Genomic DNA, 26,264 nt, shown 5'->3' on the forward strand with positions numbered 1-26,264 from the left:
ATAGTTCTGATAGCCAGTGTTTGGATTTTAAAAGCCTTTCCTCTTATCTACTGATTCTGCAAACCTGTCTCTTGAATCTGCAATCCTGTTCCTTGCTATGCTAGGGAAAACATTTTAAAGATTTTTTTTCTCATTGTTGGTTTCTTTGGGTGTATTAGAATCATAGAATATCAGGGTTGAAAGGGACCTCAGGAGGTCATCTAGTCCAACCCCCTGCTCAAAGCAGGACCAATCCCCAACTAAATCATCCCAGCCAGGGCTTTGTCAAGCCTGACCTTGAAAACTTCTAAGGAAGGAGATTCCACCACCTCCCTAGGTAACCCATTCCAGTGCTTCACCACCCTCCTAGTGAAAGTTTTTCCTAATATCCAACCTAAACCTCCCCCACTGCAACTTAAACCATTACTCCGTTTTCCGTCATTTGATATCACTGAGAACAGTCTAGATCCATCCTCTTTGGAACGCCCTTTCAGGTAGTTGAAAGCAGCTATCAAATCCCCCCTCGTTCTTCTCTTCCGCAGACTAAACAATCCCAGTTCCCTCAGCCTCTCCTCATAAGTCATGTGTTCCAGTCCCCTAATCATTTTTGTTGCCCTCCGCTGGACACTCTCCAATTTTTCTACGTCCTTCTTGTAGTGTGGGGCCCAAAAGTGGACACAGTACTCCAGGTGAGGCCTCCTCTATGTCGAATAGAGGGGAACGTGTCTAGGTCCCTCTGTATCCTATCCCTACCCTCCAGTGTATCTACCTCTCCTCCCAGTTTAGTGTCATCTGCAAACTTGCTGAGGGTGCAGCCCACACCGTCGTCCAGATCATTAATGAAGATATTGAACAAAACCAGCCATAGGACTGACCCTTGGGGCACTCGCTTGATACCGGCTGCCAACTAGACATGGAGCCGTTAATCACTACCTGTTGAGCCCAACAATCTATCTAGCTTTCTATCCACCTTATAGTCCATTCATCCAGCCCATACTACTTTAACTTGTTGGCAAGAATACTGTGGGAGACTGTCAAAAGCTTTGCTAAAGAACATGCAGGGAACAACATGTCCACTGCTTTCCCCTCATCCACAGAGCCAGTAATCTTGTCATAGAAGGCAATTAGATTAGGCAGGCATGACTTGCCCTTGGTGAATCCATTCTGACTGTTCCTGATCACTTTCCTCTCCTCTAAGTACTTCAAAATTGATTCCTTGAGGAGCTGCTCCATGATTTTTCCAGGGACTGAGGTGAGGCTGACTGGTGTGTAGTTCCCCGGATCCTCCTTCTTCCCTTTTTTAAAGATGGGCACTACATTAGCCTTTTTCCAGTTGCTATGGGCAGGTTAATGTGGTCAGCAAGATCCTGCCCATGCTGGGCTGGGTTCCTATTTTCAAAACACTTTAGAAGATTTAGGACAAAAGAAATATTTTGGGCGCAAATTTATTAAAGTAAGTAATAGCTGCTTGGGATTAATAACTCTTCATCCCAGAGGGTTATTAATCCCATCCCCCAAGAAAATGTCTTTGGTTCCAAACAGCATTGGTTAAATAATAATTCCTGTTACCCACAATATGGGTGACTGTAAATCAGGGGTGGGCAAACTACAGCCTGTGGGCTGAATTCAGCCCGCCAGCCGTTTTAATCCGGCCCTTGAGCTCCTGCTGGGGAGCGGGGTCTGAGGCTTGTCATGCTCCAGCCGGGGAGCAGGGTCGGGGGCTGCTCCATGCAGCTCCTGGAAGCAGCAGCATGGCCCACCTCTGGCTCCTATGGATAGGGGCAGCCAGGGGGCTCTGTTCTGCATGGTGTCCACGCCCCAAGTGCCGCCCCTACAGCTCCCATTGGTTGGGAACCGCAGCCAATGGGAACTGCAGGGGCAATGCCTGTGGACGTGACTGTGCAGAGCCTCCTGGTCACACCTCCACATAGGAGCCAGAGGAGGGACATGCCACTGCTTCCAGGAGCCACTTGCGGTAAGCACCGTCTGGAGCCTGCACCCCTGAGCCTGCCCCAGCTCTGATCCCCTTCCTGCCCTCCAAACCCTCGATCCCAGCCTGGAGCACCCTCCTGCACCCCAAACTTCTCATCTCCAGTCCCACCCCAGAACCTACACCCCAGCTGGAGCCCTCACCCCCCACTGTACCCGAACCCCAATTTTGCGAGCATTCATGGCCTGCCATACAATTCTATTCCCAGATGTGGCCCTTGGGCCAAAAAGTTTGCCCTCCCCTGCTGTAAATAAATGTTCTAGACAATTTTTCAATCCCCAGTCCTGTCTACTAGTCTTGATAACTGATATGGTCTCACTGCGTTTAAAGGAAATACCAGAATGTAACGTGAGTAATGGAATCACAATCAGATGTATAGACTCTGTTTAATAAATATAAAAGCACTTTCTTGATGTTTACCAAGATTACCTAATTGTACATGCTGTACATTGGCTCTAATGGTGTATGTCTGTATATTGGATCTACTTTGTAATAGGGATTGTTCAAGTAAGTATGTGGTGGACGCTGCCTGTGGTCACTTACAGCTTGTGTGCATCTATTTTTAATATGTGTTCCTGCTTAATTTTAAAAGTGGAATATTTGTAATTCCAAAGAATTTTTCCTTGGTCTTAATTTCATTTGTCAGTAGGAAGCTTGGAGATAAGGAGGTTGAAGAATAAATTTAAGAATTATGCTTTCTATATCTGCAAAATCTCATTCTCTTGTGATCTTCATAACTTGAAAAGATCTAAAGACATGTAGTAATTACAGATATGCTATACAATAGATAAGGCATTTTTATTTTTTGTACGATGCATTTGTCCAAATACATTTTCTGAATGTATTCATTTTATAATTATATCTTCTTTTCCATTAATTACAGAACTGAACAACTCCACAAAATCTTTCTTCCCAACAGAATATTTAAAATTAAAAGAGAGCTTTCAAAAATCAAGTTCTGCAAAATGGCCCCTGCCCAGCTGCAGGAAACCATTCAGAGTTTGTGACGGTAAGAAAATCATTGCAAAAAACATTACTGTTTCTACAGTATAACAGTGCAGACATGCAGAGCCTAGTTTTCAAGCATGTTCATGTGCAGTTGCGTCTTAATTTTCATGTGCAAATGTTTAGTTATAAATCTAAACGTCCAGTGTGCATGCAGTTACAGCAATTGTATATACAATTGTACACACTTTGGAAAATCTTTTGTAAACAGAGAGGTATTTGTTTTTTTCTTTGTGAAAGTTTTCTATTCCAAACCAAAGAATCACTCTCTTGTAAAGGGTAAAAGGCCAGTTTAGAAATCTATTAAATAGGGCCCAATACTGCTGGTTTTCTGCACATGAATAAGAATTGTTTAACCGTTACTTTATGGCCCTTGTTGTTTTTTTCACTTTGCAATACTGTTTCTATTGTATGCAGGAAACAATAGTCCTCTTGTAACTAATTTTAACACCAAAATATTGTGTGTTAACTAAAAATTTAGTGTAGACTAGAGGATTAAAATGTCTGATTCTCCCTCTTTCCCAGTATATCCCTTTATTTCAGTCCAAGGTCTCTTCTTTCCTTGGGCTCCATCTATATTTGCTGTTATAGCTGGTGGTGTGATAATGCACAGGTGATCAGAATATTCTAGTTGTGAGAATACTTCTCCAGAATACTGTCTTACCAACAATATTCCAATAATTTTTCCTGTTTTTAAAACCAAGGCTCTTTGATTCTAAAAACATGTCCAAAATGTCACCTATTTCTAACTTTCTTGGTGACTTTATTTGACCTGCGAAAAGGACTGGATAAGGTGCATTTTAGGTTACTACTTATAAAACTGGGTCATCCAAGGTCATCATTTTGACACTGAAAACAACAAGAAATGCTCCAGGGCATTGATATTGTGCACACAGACTTGTGAAGTTTAATGGTTTGGCAGGACGACTTTGGTATTGCTCACGGGCAAAAGCTCTTGACAGCAACCAAGAAATAGCAAGCACATGACTGACTTTCCTTTTTCTCTCAGCCATTTATATTTTTGTATTATGTTTATGCTGAGCTTATCGTATTATTGTTGTAACACAGTAAAGAACAAACATGGGCATATAGTTGGTAATTATTATTTCACTCATTTATTAAGTACCAATTGCATGCTCAGCTCAGACAGAACATAAATAAATAAGGACAAGGTCACTGCCCTTAGGGGACTACAGTCTAAGATGCCTAAAATACTGGGCAAGATGCTGAGCATAGAGGGAGTTGGGCACTCTTGGCACCTATCAGAATTGCTGTTTGCAAGATCAAGCTGTAAAAGACAATGATCAAACAAGCGTACCATAAGCTCTGGAAAATGGTGATTACTTAGATTATATCTTTTTGTTAATTGGGGCAGTAACAGTGTAATACTGAAATAGGTCTGTGTTTGTCAGCTTTGTGGAAGAAATGGATTTTAAGGAAGGATTTGAATGAAGAGTCTGAGTTTCTGGGATAAGGATTTCAGGCAGGAGGTGAAATTAGAGGAAGAGAGAAGGAAACAAAAGACATGGTGAGGTTGGTAGTACTGGTGGACGTAATGAGAAAATAGCAGTGATGTAGGCAGGGACTGGAATGTCCAGACCTTTGAAGGTGAGGGTGCCTTTCTTTTTACAGTACGGTACTTTACTGCATTGCGTAAGTATAAGAACACATTCTGTGGCTATGGAGGAAGTGTACAGAGAACAACGGTATTACATACTAGCAGCTGTAGTAGTTACTGTAGAGCTGGTGGTTGTCTTCTAATTTAATGCAAGATAGGCTTCCCACAGGACAGCAGCACCCCAAAATAACATGTTCAGCTTTAACAGTGTGGAAGTCAGAATAAATGAACCTCAAAGATAATTCTCCCATCAGAGAATATCAGATCTGATGAGTGTGTGAGTCCACAATGGATTTGGCTAGATATCAGCAGAAGGAGGCTTTTGACAGCTGAACAGACTTTAGATTATGTAGGAAGATTTATTTTATCTAAACTGATCCAAACTTTGTATAAAGTGCAGGATTATTATAGGCTTGAGGTCTGGACCAACAGTTTTTTATTTTGTGAATTTATTCACTGATCTAAAATGATCCTTAGGCAGCATACAAATCATAATTGCTGTGAGAATTGTCCTGAAAAATGTAAAATTGTTGTCTTTAGAATCTAAATAGCAAAGAAGAACATGTTCACAGGTTCCTATTTTCCTTACACAGAAATACTCAGTATTGTAGCTCTTCTATTTCTAGTCCAGTGAACTCCTTGCTAGCTTTTCTTTTCCAAGCATCAGTATAGCACATCTCCGCTGTGATTGTTTCTCTTAGAACAGATAAAATATTTATTATACTCTTTATTTTGGAAACCTTTTTGTCAAATGCAACCAATTGCTGCATGAACCATATTTTAAATGGAGTGCATTGTATGTATGGGTGCCCAGATGTCTGGTCTTTCAAAACATTCAGTGTTCAAGAAATGATATATTGTTCTAGATGGAGTGTAAATTTTCATAATAAAACACCCAATCTGTATGAAAGAACATATTTTATTTAAGTCTAATCTTTTTGAAGGTTATATTAAGTACATAGAACATTAAAATCTATAGGGTCATGGAAATAGTAAGAAGGGTTCAAGCAAAGGGAGTTATTCATACAAAGTCCACTCTACCAAACGTGCTTGCATTTGCTTAACCCGTCTTGTTTAGAGAGCTCATTCTCCTGGGAGAAAACAGGAAGGGAAACAATGAGTATATGCCACAATTTTGGCAGATGCTTTGATTTTGCTATTATACTCATCTTCCAATTTGTCATGCTGTGTGATATAAATTTTAACTGGTAGGAGCCAAGTTAGAGCTTAGAGACATTTTTGAGGGCCTCCCTTTTATACATAATTCTTTTGAATGTATAACTCATTTGCATGTGTTAATCAGTAATTAGATGCCCTGATATTCAGTTTGCTTATGCAAATGCCCATTTGTATTTGCAGATGTGCTAACTGCTCATACAAAAGAGGGACTTCAAAATGTGCTGAAATATTTCACAAGAGTGCATAAAACCTGTACTATAAGTATACAATTACCAAAAAATAAACTCATCAGAAATCTTTTGATGAAAGATCACTTTTGTGTTATGTAAGAGCTAAACCAGAAGATTATATTCTATTCTAGCATTCATTTTTGCTTTATTTTTGAAGATGAAATTGTAAAGTAACTCTTTCTGGAATTGAGGAGCCTCTGCAAAACCAGAGTTTTTAAAAAGATTTAAAGAAGGGACCAGATTTTTTTTTTTTTAAATTGTGGTAAGTGGAAGTAACTACATGCCTGTATAGACTTTTTTTTTATACATTGGACATCATAAGCCAATTTCTGCATTCATTTATATTTATGTAAGCCCCTTAAATTAAATGAGACTATGCAGATGTAGTCAAGAAGACAACTGAACATACACTATATAAAACACTCATCAAAGCCAGATTTGCTTATATACTATATTAACTGGTATTCTAATATTCAATTAAAGCAAACTTCATTGTAACATAACCCCCTTCTGGCAACAAAAATTACAACATGACCCCAGGAGTGGGGACTGAAGTCTGATTTTATGGTATCTCAGTCTACCTGACTGATAAACCAAATGGGTATTCGATCCAGTCGTTACTGACAATGTTGGCAAGAGGTAGCTCCTAATGAGTTAAACATCATTATTTCATGCAGTACAGAAAACACTTGCAATAACAAATACCTCTTATCAGTCACAGAACATAACTGGATCATAAGTACCCCTTATAAATTACCCAGTCGTCTTTATTATAACATACTTCTAGAGCGGGGCAGGCAACTTTTTGACCTGAGGGCCGCATCGGGTTTCTGAAATTGTATGGAGGGCCAGTTAGGGGAGGCTGTGCCTTCCCAAACAGCCAGGCATGGCCCAGCCCCCGCCCCCTATCTGACCCCCCCCCCCTTTCTGAGTGGCCCCCCCAGGACCCCTGCCCCATCCAACCACACCCCCGGTCCCTGACCACCCCCTGAACTCCCCTGACCTCTAGCCAACCGACCCTGCTCTGTGCCTCCTTACCGCTGTGCCTGGAGCACTAGTGGCGGGCGGTGCGGCCAGGCCGCACCAGGACAGGACAGGGCAGGCGGTGCAGCCGGGCCGCACCAGGACAGGACAGGGTGGGCGGTAGTTTCCCCACCTCTGTTCCAGAGGGATCTTAGCTGTGCAGGAGATAAGTATAGTATAATGCTTAACACGCATTCCTGAGCATTGCAGACACCTCCAGTTCAGTTTAAGTACAGAACCCTTCAACTTCATAGGTATAGGGGACATAACATAAAAGCTAATGTGTCAATTTTTAGAAAGGCTCAATGGGATGACCCCCTGGCAGCCTGACATCAATCCCTGCCAAGATAATGGAGTAGCTAATACAGGACTCGATTAATAAAGAATTAAGAGGGTAATATAATTAATGCAAATAAACATGGATTTATAGAAAATAGGTCCTGTCAAACTAACTTGATCTTTGAGAAGATGACAGGTTTGGTTGATGAAAGTAGTGTTGATGTAATATACTTAGACCTCTCTAAGACTTTGGACAACATTTTGATTAAACTAGAATGATCTAAAATGAACATAGTGCATTTAAATGGATTAAAAACTGGCTACTTATAGGTCTCAATGTATTTTTAAATGTGGAATCATCATTTGTGGAATGATGTGGAATTTGTGGAATCATGGATGTGTTTCCAGTGGGGTCCCACGGGGATCAGTTCTTAGCCCTATTCTACTTAACATTTTTATCAATGACCGGGAAGAAAACAGAAAATTGTCATTAGTCTGCAGATAACACACAAATTGGGGCAGTGGTAAATAATGATGAGGACAGGTCACTGATTCAGAGTAATCTGGATTGCTTGGGTGCAAGCAAACAATATACATTTTAAGTGTACGCATTTAGAAACAAAGAATGTAGGCCTATACTTACAGGATGGGAAGCAGTGACTCCAAAAAAATATTTGGGAGTTGTGAAAAATAATCAGCTGAACATGAGCTCCCAGCACGATGCTGTGGCCAAAAGTGCTAATCCAGTTGTTGGGCGCATAAATAGAAGAACCTCTAGTAGGAGTAGGTAGATTATATTACTTCTATATTTGGCACTAGTGCGACTGCAATTGGAATACTAGGTCCAGTTCTGGTGTCCACAATTCAAGACGGATGTTGATAAATTGAAGAGGGTTCAGAGAAGAGCCATGAGAATGATTAAAGGATTTGAAAACATTACGGTGATAATTTCAAAGAGCTCAATCTATTCAGTTTAACAAAGAAAAGGTTAAGGAGTGACTTGATTATAAATATTAACATGGGGAAAGAAATAGTTAATAAAGGGCTGTTTGATCTAGCAGAGAAGGGTATAACCTGATCCCGTGGTTGAAAGATGAAACTTGACAAATTCAGACTGTAAATAAGGTGTGAATTTTTAACAGTAATTGTAATTGACTGGAGAAGAACTACATTGGAGAAAATGAGAACAAAAAGCTTGAATTTGATGCAGTAGGAAAGGAGAAACTGGTGGAGGCATTCGGAGAATGGGGTGACGTGATTACAATGATGAGCAAGGAAGCTGAATTTAACAATTCAGGAATTGTATGTCATTGTATGTAAGCAGGAATATGTATGTCATTCATGGAAGCCAGAAATGCTAAGACTACAAGTCAAGTCATTGTATGTAAGCAGGAATATGTATGTCATTCATGGAAGCCAGAAATGCTAAGACTACAAGTCAAGTCAGGACATAATGAGGATTTAGGTTAGCGTTTTAGCTGTGTGGATAGAGAGAAAAGTCTGAATCTTAGATATGTTTAGAGGAAAAAGTGACAACATTGGACATGATCTGGATTTGCAAAACAAATGTTGGGAGAGTCAAAGGTAACAGTCAGGTTACAGGTGGATAGGGATTAAGGCTTTGTCAACAATGTGAGAGGAAAATAGAGTATATGGTGATAGACATTTTAAAATTTTAATATTTGTTTTAAATGAGTTCTGTCTTGATAAGGTTTAAATTTTTTTTCTATCAAAATGAGTTTTGCAAGATGAGCTGTTTGATTTATGGCCTTGCTCCTAAATATATAAAGATTACTACATTGTCTTGTTTGCAAGAAGAATGGTGACATCTGGTCATAAAATGTTCAAATTTAATTTTAATTTTGCTGATGAAGGAATGCTGAGTGCCTGGCTGTTGCCAAATCGTTTCAATTTATATTTATAGCATTTTGGTCAAACTTTCCATAAACTGGTGATATGTCCTCTCAAGACCTTTTCACTCGGACAAGACCCTATCAGCTTATTCAAAAAGTGGCCTTACATTTTGTATTTTTGATATTTTGGGGGGATCCCATACTTACAATCTCTGGTATTTTAAACGACAAATATTTTTAAAGATACTGGCTTAAGCAGGACTTTTCTGGGTTGACATTGGGTAAGGATAACCTAATTCAAACATGTTTGGACCAAGTTACATGCCTCCAAGGTAGACTTTGCACCTCATTTCTCTACAGTCTTTAGAGGACAGCACTGCTAAATGGAGGGAACAAAGCTCACAAACCAGAAGAATCAAGGATCAGGCCAAGAAGCTTCACCTTTTGGGTCAGCAAGTCATCCAAGGGAAGACTGAAGTTCCAGAACCCCAAGACCACAGGTGCTGGAACTAACGGTGCTCGGGGTGCTGTGCTGTCGCACCCCCTATATTGAAGTGGCTTCCATCGTATACAGGGTTTATAGTTTGGTTCAATGGCTCTTAGCACCCCCACTATACAAATTGTTCTAGCATCCCTGACCAAGACTGATCACTTCAGGGAGAAGAAGTCATGACCTCAATGAATAGGCTTCTGCAGCCTTTCAACAGGCAAAGGAGGGTAGAGAAATAGTGTAGTTCGATCAGGAAGATGGCAAAACTGAAGAAGGGAATGACTCTGTAATGGAAGACGTCAGCATGATTGTGGGTCCTTTCAGAGAAAGTCACTGAGAAGTGAGCTGGAGCAGATGAAATATGTTAGGAGTAGTCTGTGTTTTGAGAAACTGACCTTGAGATAGGAGAGAGAGACAAAAGAATAGAGGGTAGAGGAAATCCAGAGAAGAAAGCCAGTGACTGAGTCAATGGAAGAGGAGGAGCAGTGTGTGAAGAAGGGATTGAGACTAGAGAAGTCATGGAAATCTGAATGTTAAATATTTTCCTAGCATTGCTTTCCTGTGGAAACGCATCAAGAATTTACAAGGTAAAGTAAAGTGGTTGTGAGATATAAGAGAGGTGACCTGTGTGATTGTTAGTTATAGAGGAGATTATCTGTACAATCACAAATGGAGGGAGGGTTTCCACAAGAGCGTGTCATTATCAGGATGGGGTCCACTCCATAGAAATGTTTGAGAACCACCTCCTAGAATGAGACTATATTTATCTGGATTTTCATAGGTAAATAATCCATATTATACATCTAATAAAGTTGTGGTGAAACATGTTTCTTTAAAATGCAAAATGTTAATGTGTTTATCCTGGGTTAGATTGTGCCCCATCATATTAGACCTGTAACATGGTGCTACAGGGGGAGTAAGCAGCTTATCTCTGAGCCGCTTGGATTGTCTTAAGGTGCAGGAGCAACAGCAGGGGCTGCAGATGGGCAGGGAGTAAGAGGAACCAGGCCCTCATGATCGACTCCACGGGGGAATATAAGCTGCACCTTGAAAAGGGGTGAGGCAACTTATTTCCATCCCAGAGTGAGGGGAGCAGGGGAGGAATTGTAACTTTTGGTGCTGCTCCTGGTATGATGCAGCTCTATGCCCCTTAAACAGGGCTAAGACTAAAAGTTCTATCTAGCCCTATGTGGGCAGAGTGACCTATTGTATGACATACTTACCTGTTTATTTACTTGTTTTAAGTATTTGGATATTGTAAACTGTGATACATAATTTATATTATTGTTACTTAGCAACCTTAACTGGTAAAGTTTTGTGGTTTTAGAAGAGGAAAATAGGATTTGCCATGCAATTAACGTCTGGTATGCTGCCTTTAGGGCAGTCAATACCGTATGCTTCAGAAGAAGGGGGGGCGGGAACCAAACCCACCACACAATTCACCTATTGCTAGTTGGACAATCATGTGCCTGGCAAGTGGGTGTCAGAATTCCATCCTGACTCCTTCAATAACTGTTGCATCCTGAAGTGTGAAATTCAGTTACCCCTATTTTAGCGTGCATTCCAAGATGCAGAGAAGCCAATAAGGTCATATCTCTCAAAGTATTAATCACAGAATTAGCACAGATGTCTGGATGTACAAAGTATGGGTATTCCAGCAATTCTAGGCACATCTCTTTCCCCCCACAACCCTCAGTTCTTCATTCATGAGCTTATGTCCAAGGGAAGAAAGTCTGAGACAGGAAAACAAATTGTTGCTAGCTTTACATTATGAATGTGGGGAGGGACTGTGCACAGCCACTTTCCAGTATGGGCTAAATATTTTTAATGAAACTGGTCAATGTGATGCACTGGAAAAATAGCAAACAACTTTTTATTGACATTAATAATGCTAGATTATGGAAGTAAGTGCCTGCATGGGGGAAGGTGAGGGAGTTGCACTGTATGTAAGAGAGCAGTATGACTGCTCAGAGCTCAAGTATGAAACTGCAGAAAAACCTGAGTCTCTAGATTAAGTTTAGAAGTGTGAGCAACAAGGGTGATGTCGTGGTGGGAGTCTACTATAGACCACCGGACCAGGGGGCTGAGGTGGACGAGGCTTTCTTCCGGCAACTCGCAAAAGTTACTAGATCACAGGCCCTGGTTCTCATGGGAGACTTCAATCACCCTGATATCTGCTGGGAGAGCAATACAGCAGTGCACAGACAATCCAGGAAGTTTTTGGAAAGTGTAGGGGACAATTTCCTGGTGCAAGTGCTGGAGGAACTAACTAGAGGCAGAACTGCTCTTGACCTGCTGCTCACAAACCGGGAAGAATTAGTAGGGGAAGCAAAAGTGGATGGGAACCTGGGAGGCAGTGACCATGAGATGGTCAAGTTCAGGATCCTGACACAAGGAAGAAAGGAAAGCAGCAGAATACGGACCCTGGACTTCAGAAAAGCAGACTTTGACTCCCTCAGGGAACTGATGGGCAAGGTCCCCTGGGAGAATAACATGAGGGGGAAAGGAGTCCAGGAGAGCTGGCTGTATTTTAAAGAATCCTTATTGAAGTTACAGGGACAAACCATCCTGATGTGTAGAAAGAATAGTAAATATGGCAGGCGACCAGCTTGGCTTAACAGTGAAATCCTTGTTGATCTTAAATACAAAAAAGAAGCTTTCAAGAAGTGGAAGATTGGACAAATGACCAGGGATGAGTATAAAAATATTGCTCGGGCATGCAGGAGTGAAATCAGGAAGGCCAAATCACACCTGGAGTTGCAGCTAGCAAGAGATGTCAAGAGTAACAAGAAGGGTTTCTTCAGGTATGTTAGCAACAAGAAGAAAGTCAAGGAAAGTGTGGGCCCCTTACTGAATGAGGGAGGCATCCTAGTGACAGAGGATGTGGAAAAAGCTAATGTACTCAATGCTTTTTTTGCCTCGGTCTTCATGAACAAGGTCAGCTCCCAGACTACTGCACTGGGCAGCACATGGGGAGAAGGTGACCAGTCCTCTGTGGAGAAAGAAGTGGTTCGGGACTATTAAGAAAAGCTGCACGTGCACAAGTCCATGGGGCTGGATGCGTTGCATCCAAGAGTGCTAAAGGAGTTGATGGATGTGATTGCAGAGCCATTGGCCATTATCTTTGAAAACTCATGGCTATTGGGGGAAGTCCCGGACGACTGGAAAAAAGCTAATGTAGTGCCCATCTTTAAAAAAGGGAAGAAGGAAGATCCTGGGAACTACAGGCCAGTCAGCCTCACCTCAGTCCATGGAGCAGGTACTCAAGGAATCAATTCTGAAGCACTTCGAGGAGAGGAAAGTGATCAGGAACAGTCAGCATGGATTCACCAAGGGCAAGTCATGCCTGACTAATCTAATTGCCTTCTATGACGAGATAACTGGTTCTGTGGATGAAGGGAAAGCAGTGAACGTGTTGTTCCTTGACTTTAACAAAGCTTTTGACAGTCTCCCACAGTATTCTTGCCAGCAAGTTAAAGAAGTATGGACTGGATGAATGGACTATAAGGTGGATAGAAAGCTGGCTAGATTGTAGGGCCCAACAGGTAGTGATCAATGGTCCATGTTTAGTTGGCAGCCGGTATCAACTGGAGTGCCCCAAGGGTCGGTCCTGGGGGCCGGTTTTCATAGAATCATAGAATATCAGGGTTGGAAGGGGGACCTCAGGAGGTCATCTAGTCCAACACCCTGCTCAAAAGCAGGACCAATCCCCAATTAAATCATCCCAGCCAGGGCTTTGTCAAGCCTGACCTTAAAAACGTCTAAGTTTTTGTTCAATATCTTCATCAATGATCTGGAGGATGGTGTGCATTGCACCCTCAGCAAGTTTGCAGATTACACTAAACTAGGAGGAGAGGTAGATACGCTGGAGGGTAGGGATAGGATACAGAGGGACCTAGACAAATTGGAGGATTGGGCCAAAAGAAATCTGATGAGGTTCAACAAGGACAAGTGCAGAGTTCTGCACTTAAGACGGAAGAATCCAATGCACCGCTACAGACTAGGGACCGAATGGCTCGGCAGCAGTTCTGCAGAAAAGGACCTAGGGGTTACAGTGGACGAGAAGCTGGATATGAGTCAACAGTGTGCCCTTGTTGCCAAGAAGGCCAATGGCATTTTGGGGTGTATAAGTAGGGTCATTGCTAGCAGATCGAGGGACGTGATCGTTCCCCTCTATTCAACACTGGTGAGGCCTCATCTGGAGTACTGTGTCCAGTTTTGGGTCTCACACTACAAGAAGGATGTGGAAAAATTGGAAAGAGTCCAGCGGAGGGCAACAAAAATCATTAGGGGACTGGAACACATGACTTATGAGGAGAGGCTTGAGGGAACTGGGATTGTTTAGTCTGCAGAAGAGAAGAATGAGGGGGGATTTGATAGCTGCTTTCAACTACCTGAGAGGTGGTTCCAGAGAGGATGGTTCTAGACTATTCTCAGTGGTAGAAGAGGACAGGACAAGGAGTAATGGTCTCAAGTTGCAGTGGGGGAGGTTTAGGTTGGATATTAGGAAAAACTTTTTCACTAGGAGGGTGGTGAAACACTGGAATGCGTTGCCTAGGGAGGTGGTGGAATCTCCTTCCTTAGAAGTTTTTAGGGTCAGGCTTGACAAAGCCCTGGCTGGGATGATTTAACTGGGGATCGGCCCTACTTTGAGCAGGGAGTTGGACTAGATGACCTTCTGAGGTCCCTTCCAAAACCCTGATATTCTATTCTATGATTCATGAGTTTTTTACATGGTTTTGTAAATTCATGCACTACAGAAGGTTCTGTAAGGGCATGCACTACAGAATCTCGGTCTTTCACTATATTCTTTATCAATCTGATCCATCATTAAGATATACTATTCAGCCTTCTGGCTTGTATTTTAATCCATGAGAACCAAATTATTACTCCATAAAACAGCATGTGGTTATTGCTGTCACTTATTTGTATTTGGTTATCTATTTAATGTTCAGAATATTGCTGCTTTGTGTGGAATACAACAAAACAGACAAAAGCATTCCATTGAGGTCCATGGAATTTAAGTCTATAAACTCAAATTAATGATCGCAAGAGTTAGTGTGCAAATATCTAACTTATAAATAGGAGAATAAACCTCACTGAATGGCAGTTCATCTTATTTACACAGAAAATCTCACTTTCATTTCTGTCCAAACTAAGGCTGCCAGTTTTCTGTGGCAGCTGTAAAAGTTTGTAATTTTGAATTAAATTAAATTAATCTTGCAATATTTCAAAGAGCAACAGACTTCAAATGAACAATGGTGCAAAGCTATTTTGAAGGCCTATATATTACTTATGAGAGGCATAAATTGCATAAGAGTTTGGCTGTGCACTTAACAGTGAAAAGCCAAAAAGGATGCTGAACTCAAAGTGAGTTTTTTAATGTTTTGGCTTTTAGGGTTTAAAACTTGGAAACCTATGCTGGAACTCATTGTAATTTTATACATGTTAAGTACTGTAGGAACACTACAAAAGAAATATTGTTGATCCTTTGTAAAACCTCAAGTACAAGTCTTGGAAGTTACAGCAATGTGAAATAACTGTGTATGGGAAATTACATACAAATCTTATAATTAAAGTTAACAATGCATAAGGCCCTCAGGGTCCAGAGCCCAGGACTGCAGCACTACCAGGCAACTTGTATCACCAGGCTGCCACCCAACAGTAACTGTAACCAGCTCCATTCCCATGACCTGCTGTGGACACAGACCCTGGGAAGTTCTACCTCAAGGGTTTGACAGTTCTACCTCATGGCTCCTGATTGGCTCCCTGCCCTATGTAAACCCAAAGAGCACCGAGGAAGTGTTCAGGCAACAGTGTGGATCTCTTGTAGTTACCATGACCCTTCCTGCTCCTCAGTTCCTGGCTTTGACCTCAGCTTGATTTGGACTTTGCTTCCAGACTTGGACTATGACCCTGAGTATTGACGCAGGCCTTGAACCTGACCATGAACTCCTCTGCTAGTCTCAGGTTTGCCCCTGCTCTGACCCTTGCTGCTGACTGCCTTGTTGGGATCCTGCCACAATAATTCGATACTTTACTTTTTTTATTTTTTTATTTTTAAACATTGAGCATTTTCCAGTATAATTATGTAGATTCTAATCTCTCAGTTCTGTGGGCTGTATAAAACAGCAAGAGAATACAAGATTGCTTATGGAGGTACCAATAGTTATGAGGTTACTCAATAAGAATCAATGTTTTTCCTATCAATTGATATCTGGGGACTAAATTTCTCTAAATTGCCTAATTACTGCTTTTCTTGTAATGTCCAAAGAATCAAATCTATGTCAATCATTTTAGCAATAGCTTTGATAAATTTAAGGGTTACCACCATTTTTACTCTAATTTGATTTTCTTTCCATTATGTTAGTTGCCTTATGACAGGGTCTCAATGAATGAGCTATAACTGTCGAACATAGTGGATATTTGGCACTCCTACAGAATCAGAATGATTGATTGGGAAAGCAGGTATAAATGATATAAGCCTAACAGAATGTCCATCATTTGGTATCGCTACTGCTCAAATCCTGATGAAACACATGACTATCAGAAGTCAATTTGGAGGTTATTTAAGGATGTCTGGCAATCTACAGGTTAACAGAGCTCAACTGAATTTGCAAATGAGTAATAGTAATATATATAAGCAAAGATAATAACTTTTTCTGCCCCTAATCAAAGTTAATCAAATAATGATAGATGGACATCCAGCATATTCTCTGTGACTATGCCAGACTCCTTGTGGCTGAACTGGTGTAATGCTGCTATTGAAGGGGGTGGGTGACCAAGCAGGAACTGGGCATGGGCAGATTGTAGGAGGGGCAGTGAATCTATCACTGCACAGATCCACCCATCCTCCCATTCCTCTGGGGACTACATAAATCCCCAAGAAGGCTGTTTTACCCATTTGCTTTGAGTAGCTTCCATGAAGTGGCTCTTCAGCTGAGCTCTAGCCTGCCAGACTGGGAGGAGGATTCCAGATCTTCATGGCCCCAGGCATCTGTCCAGGTAGTAGGGCCAGGTATTGGGCTCTGGACTGAGACAGATCAACTCTGGACAGGACTTGATACTGCTGTCAATGTAAACAATGTCAAAACACTCATCAGTTTCAAAGGGGTATGGTTGGGCCAATAGTGTTAATATTGACTTTATGATACAATAATTAACTGATGTGCAAAAGAATTGTCAAAATTTTATTTGACTGATTTTGATTTATAGAAATGCTAAAAGGGGTACACATCCATATGGTGTAGGTGCCTTTGTCATAACTTAAAAATATATATAAGATAACCTGCCAGAGGCAATTCACTGCCCTGACAATTACAATTCTCTTCTCCGCCCCCGCTCCCGCCACACACACCCCCACGATCCATTTTTAGATGCCTGGAAAGGAGATCAGTCTTGCAATGATCCCTGATGGTTTTCTGATTCAGGCCTTTTCAGATTCAAGGGGGAATTGAATTTCAAAATCTTGGATCCTTCAGAACATGCCCTGCCAGCAGCCCCTCTCAATTTCTGTATATCAAAGCATATTCCTGATACTCTGTATTTCAATAAATACATTAATTAAAATAAATTATTCATTTTTTAAACTATGGTTTTAGCTTACAAATTCTCCATTGTTAAGAGTGAATGTGTGTTTTCGTTCATACAAGTCACAAAATTGTAATGTAACAAAACAATAAAATGGGTGATATTTTACTGCCAGAAAAACATCAAGTGATATAAAAAGTACATGCTTTTACAATCATTCTGTAATTCTGTTAATGATATTTGTTATAAATGTAATTTCATAGTGAAACCAACAGACTATTCTGAGGGATTTCTCACCTTAAATTATTTTAAAGGGCAATTATAAAATAGCAATAAATCAGAGTGGTGGTATTACCTATATCACCACATCAGTGCCTTGCATTTCACACTACTGGTAGGTGTAGTTTTAATTGGGAGAATCACCACCTGCTTCCATGTTAACTTCATTACTCCAATGTTGCACAAGCATGTCCAATATAAGTATTCTTTTTCAATTGCATATTATTCTGTCAAACTACTTTTTTTTAACTGAAATTTTCCTCAGCTCAGAGTGACTTATTTCTTTTAAGCTGGAGCAAAATGGGTTCAGACAAATTAAAAAATGAAGAGTAAAATTTATTATTTGCAACTTTATTTTGAATACCACTAGCTCTTCAAAATGAGGATGTAGAAACTTGAAATTTGGCAAGGATATATGTAACAGATGTGCCTTTTTTTGTGGTGTGTGAAAATCCTTTTTGATTTGTGTGACTTATAAGGGCTAAAAAGCCTACTTTGCACATGGACTTGTTTCTGTTACCCAGGAACAGGTTTTTACTGAATCTGCCAATGTTCCAGTGGCACTGTGCATGCTTGTGGTTTGAGTGGAAATTCTCATTCCATGTCTGATTGTGCTGGCATATTTATGAAAGTTGAGTAAAATTTGTTTTAATGTACAGGTGCCTGGAGATCATGATTTGTGAGGATGTTTATGGAATGAGACAAGGTTCCTTTTGGAGTCCTCCAACTTTCTGCTGCACTCCAAAGAAACCCTGCCTCGTTCCATACAACATGGAAAAGTGACGGAGCAAAATCAGGATCACAAATCTGCTTCACTTAATTCATAAAATTGGGCACTCAATGAAGCATGTCTCCACACAGAGGCTCTTCTTGCAACGTCTCCTCAGAATATTCAGGACAAAGTTCTACTGCTGTCTAACAAATAACAGCTGCTGTGGTATGCTACTAAGAACACGATAGAAATATTTTTAATTGTTTTAAATATCAGTACTTGAAAGTCAGTCCACCTATTTAGGCATCTAAATATGGACATCACCTTGATTTTAAGACTCTTACCTAAATATTGAATAGCAGCATCATTCACTAAAGACTGTTCAGCCTTCACATGAATGAGGCAGGGGTTCTGTGGATAAAGTATTATATCCCCTTGTTAAAGACTGTATCAAAATGTGTACATACAAGGGAGCAGAGTTAAGATTTCACAGACAGCCTTACTTTTGATATTTTCTAATTTAGAGTGATCTACTTTGTATTCTTCAAATGTGTATATTTAAATTAGGAAGGTCACTGATGTCCCACAGTGCACCTTCATGAGCTTTAAGAGGAGTTAGATGGGGTGGGATGGGGAACAGGTCTCAGCCGTAGTATGGTTCTTTGGACTCCCACATGAAAACATACATCACAGTCCCTTTTGCCCCAAATGAACAGACGTGGTTTCAGTGGAGACTTGCGATCCTACAAAGGCCAGTAGGGTTGAAGGTGGCTCCAATAGCCCTCTTACAGCTTATGGGCATTAGGAGTGGCCCCAAATGAGCTTCCGAAAGATAACTGAAGATTCTTCTCTTTCACGCCTTGATAGGTCCACAGGAAGACGAAAGGGAAGGCCACCCTGATCACCATCTCCTAGGCTTTCTGCTCACTCCAGTCATCCCCTAAAGTTTGCAGGATCAGGGCACTAGTCCTACAGATCTCAGGTGACTTGTAGAAAGTGGGGTTGGATGAGAGCAGGAGGCTAGAGGAAGTGATCAGGGAGTTTTTCCTCCCTCCTTTGGAAATCTTGACGTCTGCAGGCGGAAAGAACCCCCCCCCCCATGACCCTTTGGAAAGAGATTTTTTTTCTGTTTGACCAGCCTCCCTCGCAATCACTTATGCTTTGAGTTATATCTGTGCAAGGAAATAAGAGACTTCATTTGTATCTTTTCTTTCAGGTCTAGATCTCTAGCAGTAATCTGACATTTTACACTGAGCTTTTCAAGCTGAAATTGCTGAGCTATGTTCAAAAAATCCAAAGTTATGAACTTTTGAAATTAGATTTCAGTCCGCTAAATTTTGGACCTGGGCACCAAAAGAGAAATTTTCACAAGTACTTAGTGCTTCCGTCCCATTTTCAAAATGACACCGGCACCTGGGAGCCTAATTCTGATTTGAAGGTCAAAAGGATGTAGGCTCCTAAGTGCCTGAATCACTTCTGAATATTATACCCTAGATCTTAGCTGGATGAGTCTTGTAAACTAGACTTTATAGTCTTTTCACTTCTCTACTTTTCTCCTTGTTTTGGGAGGCTTTTTGAATAGGATGGTTTTGGGAGGGGTGGCTGGTCCAAAGCAGCAAAATCTGTTAGGTGTTTTCGAACACCAGTAAATTCCCCTATTTTTAGGGTGAAATAATTCAGGAACCCTTGTTCATGTCATGAAAATTTAGTAGAGCCTACAAGCTTTGAGACTAATTACTTTAGTAGGTATTTTAGAGGGATTGCCAGAATCAGAGACTTATACTCAAAACTTATTTGCAACCCTAATTATGCAGTGATTGTCAACATACTAATTTTTGTAAAATGGCCCAAATGACCGTCTCATCAGAAATTACTCACCTAGAATCACTCTTCTAAAGGAGACACCAAGCACAGTGTGGATTAAATGATTTTGCAGTAGCATTTTTTCACAGTGATGTAGCGTGGAAAATTGTAGCCCACAATTTCTATGAATTAAACATAATTAAACATGTTCTTTTACTAGCACGTGTTGACAGCAAGGATTTAGTTTCTAGAGTAGAAACTTTCAACTGATGCTTAATTGATTAACAGATGGTAAGTCAGGGTATGTCTACACTGCAGCTGGGAGCAAGTCTCACAGTGGAGGTAGACAATTTGTGCTAGTGTGGCTCAGAATAGCTAGTGGATGTGCTAAAAATAGCAGTATGGATGTTGTGCGTCTGGCAGAGACTCAGGCTAGATGCTCAAGATCAGACTCAGAGGATAGGGTGGGTTTGAGAGCCAGAGCTACTACCCAAGTTGCAAAATCCACACTGCTATTTCAAGTGCACTAGCTTGTAGACTCACCCAAATAATAGGGAATTAAAATCTCTTCCATATGTTGGGTGTCAAATCCTGATTGCTTTACTCATGCTCATGGAAGTCAGTGGGATTACTCGTGTGGGTAAAGTGAGCAGGATCTGGTTGTATATATTCTTAATGCAGTATCAGAGGGGCGTTTCTGTGGATTTCTACAGCAAGAATAATTGTACAGCAGTAGTTTCCTATATTAAAATTGCTGTTCAATGTAGAATGATTACATTGTAAAGTCTAAGCCAGGATAAATTTAATGCAGGTTCGCTTAAAGTAAATCACATAGAGATAGAAATCAAGGATTATATTTGTCTAAATCTTTTAGGCTCCAGCAACTACCCAGTCATAATTAATGTCAATAAATGTTTGCATAATTATACTTTGATTACAAGATGATTCAAAATTGTTGATGCAAAAATAGCCTTCTGGCATTTTGTGTTTACGATAAGAGTGGAAATAAATAAAAGCAAATCACACATAGCAATCTTAATTAGGACCCTCTGGAGAGGATAATATACACTGAGGATTTATGTATAAAAGCACATAGTTATAACACTGGTGATAGAACTTAATGTCAATTGCAAATTCATTCCAAAAAATGGAAATCAGATCAAATAAATCCAGATTTATATTTGGAAATGTTTAACAAGTGTTATAAAAGAGAAGCAGATAATGTTTCTAAATATCAAAACTAGATTTGAAATATGGGTTTCGTATCAAGATGTGGTTTTTATGTAAATCACATCTTTGTAGTGTCAGGAAAAGTTGTAAACAAGACTCCACTATTTTTCAATAAGTAAAGGTAATGGTTTCAAATGTAAACATAAGCAAGGCCCAGGTCCTGCAAAAATTTAAGCCCCTGCTTACTTTGAAACATGCGAGTAACCTCATGGATTTCAGTAGGGCTACTTACTTTCTTAAATGGATATACATAAGTCTTTGCAGGATTGGGGCCGAAAATAGCTTCCAAGTACAAATCCATAGAATATTTTTTCTCTTCACAGTAGCTTGGCATTTATTTTTAACTATGGGTTGCAATCATATCCTTTATGAAGTGAATGGGAGTTTTGACATTCACGGCATTGGAGTCAGAATTTCACCCATGATCTCTTAAAATGCATAGGGTTAAACTGTTAGGGTGATTTACAGACTAGTAAGCCTTATCTGTCCATGGTAAATTGGTCAGTTATACTTCTAGATGTTTTATAATTCTATTTAGATTGTTATATAAGGTCTAACCAGAACTGATTCTATAAAGGAAATGTGTGCATCACTAGTAGACTAGCACTTTTTGAATGAATCAATAAAATAGTGGATATCGAAAAATCAGTTGATTTAATGTATTTGGACTTGCAAAGGGGCTTTAAGAAAGTCCCTTACAAGAGATTACTGAAGAAACTGAGTAGTTTTGGTTTGAGAAGCAAAGTATTCTCATGGATCAAAGTCTGGCTAAGAATCAGAGGGAAAAGAATAGGAATAAACGGTCAAGTTTTGCCCTGCCTGTGAATAGAGACAAAACTGTTACAGTATAACAGAGTTTAGGGAAAGACATTCTACATCCATTTAATGAAGGGAAAACCCCTGGCAGAGGGGAGTGCTTTCATAAATGTTTGTCTCCTGGGTCTGCAATGGACTGTACTTTTGGGGGGTAAATCTACTTTACTGGGTAGGAAAAGTAACTATTGATAAGCTTAGAGTCAGATTTGTGTTAAGATTTTTTTGTATTGTGACCACTTGCTTCCACCACTCTATTTATAGTAAAATTTGTATTCTTTTCTTTAAAAAAAATCTTGTTTTATTATAAATGCTCACAAGGGCTTTGTGGTTTACAGGAGTAGTGGGTTAAGGTAAAACTGCTAAACTGAGATACACTGCACCTTTGGGGATAGAAGGTTTGGAATTGCTGTGGGTAGCCAATCTCTCTGGAGCTGGATATCACAGAGGAATGATTCAAAGGGATTCAGGGATTGGGGTGCACCTATTTGTTTACCTGCAAGGCAAAGACAGGGCTGGCATAAGCCCAGAGGAGAATGCTTAAGTGGCTGAAGGGCTGGCAGCGTCAGGAATACCCAGCTACCATAAGACAACTCTCATTAGCGACAGTGGGTAAAAAAGTGACTCTGTGCTCTGAGATCCATCAGTCTTCTCCAGGAAAGAGGGATATACACTGGTGGTGAGATGTGTTGCTTCTAGTCTGAATTAGCTCTTCAGATAGAGGCTATCCATTTCTGATGCTCTCAATCCAGTGCCTTTCATAAGCATTGTCTTTACTTAAAATATTTTTTTTAAAATGAATACGTGGACTGAACTGACATGATCTGTTTTCCAGCAGGTTTCCAAAGGCATACAGATCCTGTAGCAAGAAGGCACTTCCCACATGCTGCTCACAGGATGGACTATATGGATTTTGAGGATGATAGCCGTGGATGGTGGTTTGACATGGACATGGTGATAATCTACATTTATTCTGTCAACTGGGTCATAGGATTCATTGTTTTCTGTTTTCTTTGTTATTTTTTCTTTCCTTTTTAGGGGACTGCATTGGTTAGTAAAACTGAAGAATCATGCAAGCAAAGACAATGTAAATAAAAATGGTTTGAAGTAATGAATGCAGATTTTTTTTTGTGTGTGTGTGTGGGGTCTGGAGTGTTTATGATTCCGAATTGTATTAAGCTGCACCAAACGTGACATGGGCCTAACGATCTAATTACTGGATGCTTCTGATATAGGTATGAAAGACTTGAGCTTTGCTGAAAACATAACGTGAAATCCTGGCCTCGTTGAAGTCAGTGGGAGTTTTGTCATTGATTTTAGTGGGGTCAGGATTTCCACCCGTAATGTGTACACATTCTTCACCAGTATGTAGAAATGGACCATCAAGATTTGTTTTGAGTTACTGCTCAGAGGGATGCAGCATGGTCTGGTAGACCAGAGTTCAGTTTTTGGCTCTGTACTGATATACTGTGCAACTTTAAGCAAGTCATATCATCTACTGGTGCCTCAATTTCCTTGTGTGTAAAAGGGGGATGATGGAGGGAGGATCCTCCAACACTGACAATGTGTCTCAAAGTTAATTATTAGCACCTTTCATGTGGAAGGATCCCAAAGCACTTTAAGGTCTGTCTATATATGGATGCAACCACCATTTAATGCTAGCCACGCTACAAAACATTTTTTAAAGTAGAAAAAATAGAAGAACTTCTCCAACTGATGCCACTGGAGGGATTTCTGATATTTCTGATATATAGTAAAATGTAAGTACAGAAAGATAGGTCACAGTGGCTAAAACTACTTCTACTTCTGAGAAGTACAAGGAAGCATTTAATTTCAAGGGACTCAGTCCTGTAAGCTACTGAGAATGCTCGCCTTGATCCAGGAAAGCACTTTAGCATGAGTAGTCCCATTAACTTCAGGATTTGCATTGGTAACCTCAGGAGCTGCTGCTGGTTATTCAGTATGCAGCACTCTTTCAGTGTAGCTAATACCATTCCATTAGATTGCTAGGAGATGAGGTGGACTTGAATAACTGTAATGGGACTGCCCAGGAACTTGAAGTTCAGAATGTGCATAAGTACTTTGCTGGCTCAAGGCCAGAAATAACCAAGGCCTCAGACTTGTATCTTATCTGAAAGATGGCACCTCCAGTAGCACATTGGCTCCTAGCTGTTTTCCTCAAGCTGCATAAAATAACTTCTTAAGATTAGACTGCCCTTTGAGGATTTTTTTACAGTTAAAATACCTGTACAGCTGAAATTATGTTGACTGAATGGATTTGGTCACTTTCTTTTAATATTGCTCTAACGGGTAGGGGAAGTGTAGTAATTTCACTATCAATATAGTTGTGGGCAAAAGAAAAATTAGTGTATGCAATTACTTTCCCTCTAATTACAATAGGTTGTCTTGTACTATTGATAGATCATTAGGCATAACTTCTCTTTCTCCCCCCCCCCTTAAAACTTCAGAGGTTTTAATAAAACTCACAGTACAATAAAACTCTCAGCAAACTTAAAACATGTTTCTCAGCTATGCCAGAACTCAAGTTATACCTTCTGGTTTCTTAAAACTTGCAAATCAGCTGTTCCTGCCTCAGTGAAGAGAAGGGATTAAAGCACCTTTTCAGCCAAAATGCACTTGCACTTCCTGGGGTCGGAAAGCGTTAGACTGAAAGGATGTATCATGAAATGATTACTTTAGCTAATTTAACTAACTTGGTGCTATTTTAAAATGTGAAACACGATTTTTGGGGGAAAGTATTAAATGAGATTTAAGAATTTAAGTAGGGTGTTTCTCAGATGAATATATCAATTAGCTAATATTTCAAAATGTACTTGTATATAAGAAATCTATTCCAGACACCACCAATTAAGTGAAAGTAAACTTACATAGAAAATTTCTAGTAGCATTGTATCATGGATTTATTCTGAAAGATGAAACTGGAAGGGAGACAGTCAAATGTAGTATTGTCTTCTGTATAATTACAAGAGTTGATAATTGTGGGTGGATACACTGTTCTAAATTTAGTATAAACATTTTTATATAACATATATAACATTTCTAAGGTGCATATACATATCAGTCAAGCTATATATTTTGTCTCTACTGTTGTTTTGGTTAGTTAATTTGGTTATGAATTGCAAAGAGTAATGAATAATCAGATAATAAAGGAGATGGACTTAGTGTTTCAGATTTTTATATAAAGCTGTTTCTCCTTCAGAGAGAGACCCAGAAGGGGTAGAATAGTTGTAAGCTGCTTTTCCCTATTGCCTCTTTCCAAATAAACCCTTTGAAAATGTTAGTTCATTATTACTGTCTCAAACGTGCTTCCATTAAAATTTTGTCACAAAAATCCTATTGACTTCAGTGGGAACTGGAGTAGGTCCTTTTGTGAGCAGTTTTATTCTTAAGCACTTGGTCTTGTTCTGGAATGTATTCTCATCTATGAGGTTATTACAGTGTTTTCAATAAAATCTGAAGTTGTTTGACACAGCTGTAAAATATTACAATAGATATTGGGTGGAATTAAATTTGAATATTTTTTTCAACCCATGTTATGTTTCTGTTTTAATTCTGTTTTTGGGAGGGAGTAGAGATTTTTGTGGGGAGAGGCGTTATAATGAATACAATTATCTCTTTTCATGCTAGCATTCTTAATTGTGTTTGTACTTTGTGTGGAAACCCAAAGGGACTAGAAACATTAAACTATCAAGTTTGTCATAACCCACAGTGGCATATCAACTCTTTATTCTGGATCTGAATACATTCTATGGATGATTTAGTACTAAATGCCCATGTTATTCTTCCAAACATATATAACTGCATTAAACAACGGCATAATGCGAGAGACCGAATGAGATTTTAGTGGCTGGTGCACAGTTGCTAATACATGAGGTTTCATGCTCAGCTGCTGACAAACTTTTGATTAGCAGTTGCACTTTTACCCACCACAGGTCCTCCCCTGCACCCCCATAGTCCCCTACCTCCTCCCCACCACCACCATTAAATACTTTTAAAAACTAGGAAATTAATACACACATTGTTTTATGAAGCACATAGGCTTGCAATGCACAACATTCACAGAAATATACACATAATGTAAGTGACAAACCACAAAAGCAAGAATATGAAAAGTTCACACCTTACCATTGCCACAACTATCAACGGCCCCAGACCATACTCCACTCTAGCCCCAGAGATGCCAGATTTCCATCAGCCCCCTGTGACTCAGGGAGCCCCTTAGTGCCAACT

The 26,264-nt window shown here is 40.0% G+C and overlaps 1 protein-coding gene across 5 annotated transcripts in view; it reads left to right on the forward strand.

Moving 5' to 3' along the window:
- The window catches only part of RNF180 (ring finger protein 180), a 139,857-nt gene extending 114,028 nt beyond the window's left edge, over positions 1–25,829 (forward strand). For 4 of the 5 annotated variants that reach the window (XM_073344047.1, XM_073344045.1, XM_073344049.1 and 1 more), the window contains 2 exons: positions 2,853–2,978; positions 22,849–25,829. In XM_073344047.1, coding sequence (XP_073200148.1) covers positions 2,853–2,978; positions 22,849–23,051 — 329 coding nt within the window. In that variant the 3' untranslated portion in view covers positions 23,052–25,829. The remainder of the gene's footprint in view (positions 1–2,852; positions 2,979–22,848) is intronic. The other variant, XM_073344048.1, reaches the window with a different exon arrangement.
- The last annotated feature ends 435 nt before the right edge of the window (positions 25,830–26,264 follow it).

Source organism: Lepidochelys kempii, chromosome 5 (assembly GCF_965140265.1).
Source record: "Lepidochelys kempii isolate rLepKem1 chromosome 5, rLepKem1.hap2, whole genome shotgun sequence".
NCBI classification, from domain to species: Eukaryota; Metazoa; Chordata; order Testudines; family Cheloniidae; genus Lepidochelys; species Lepidochelys kempii.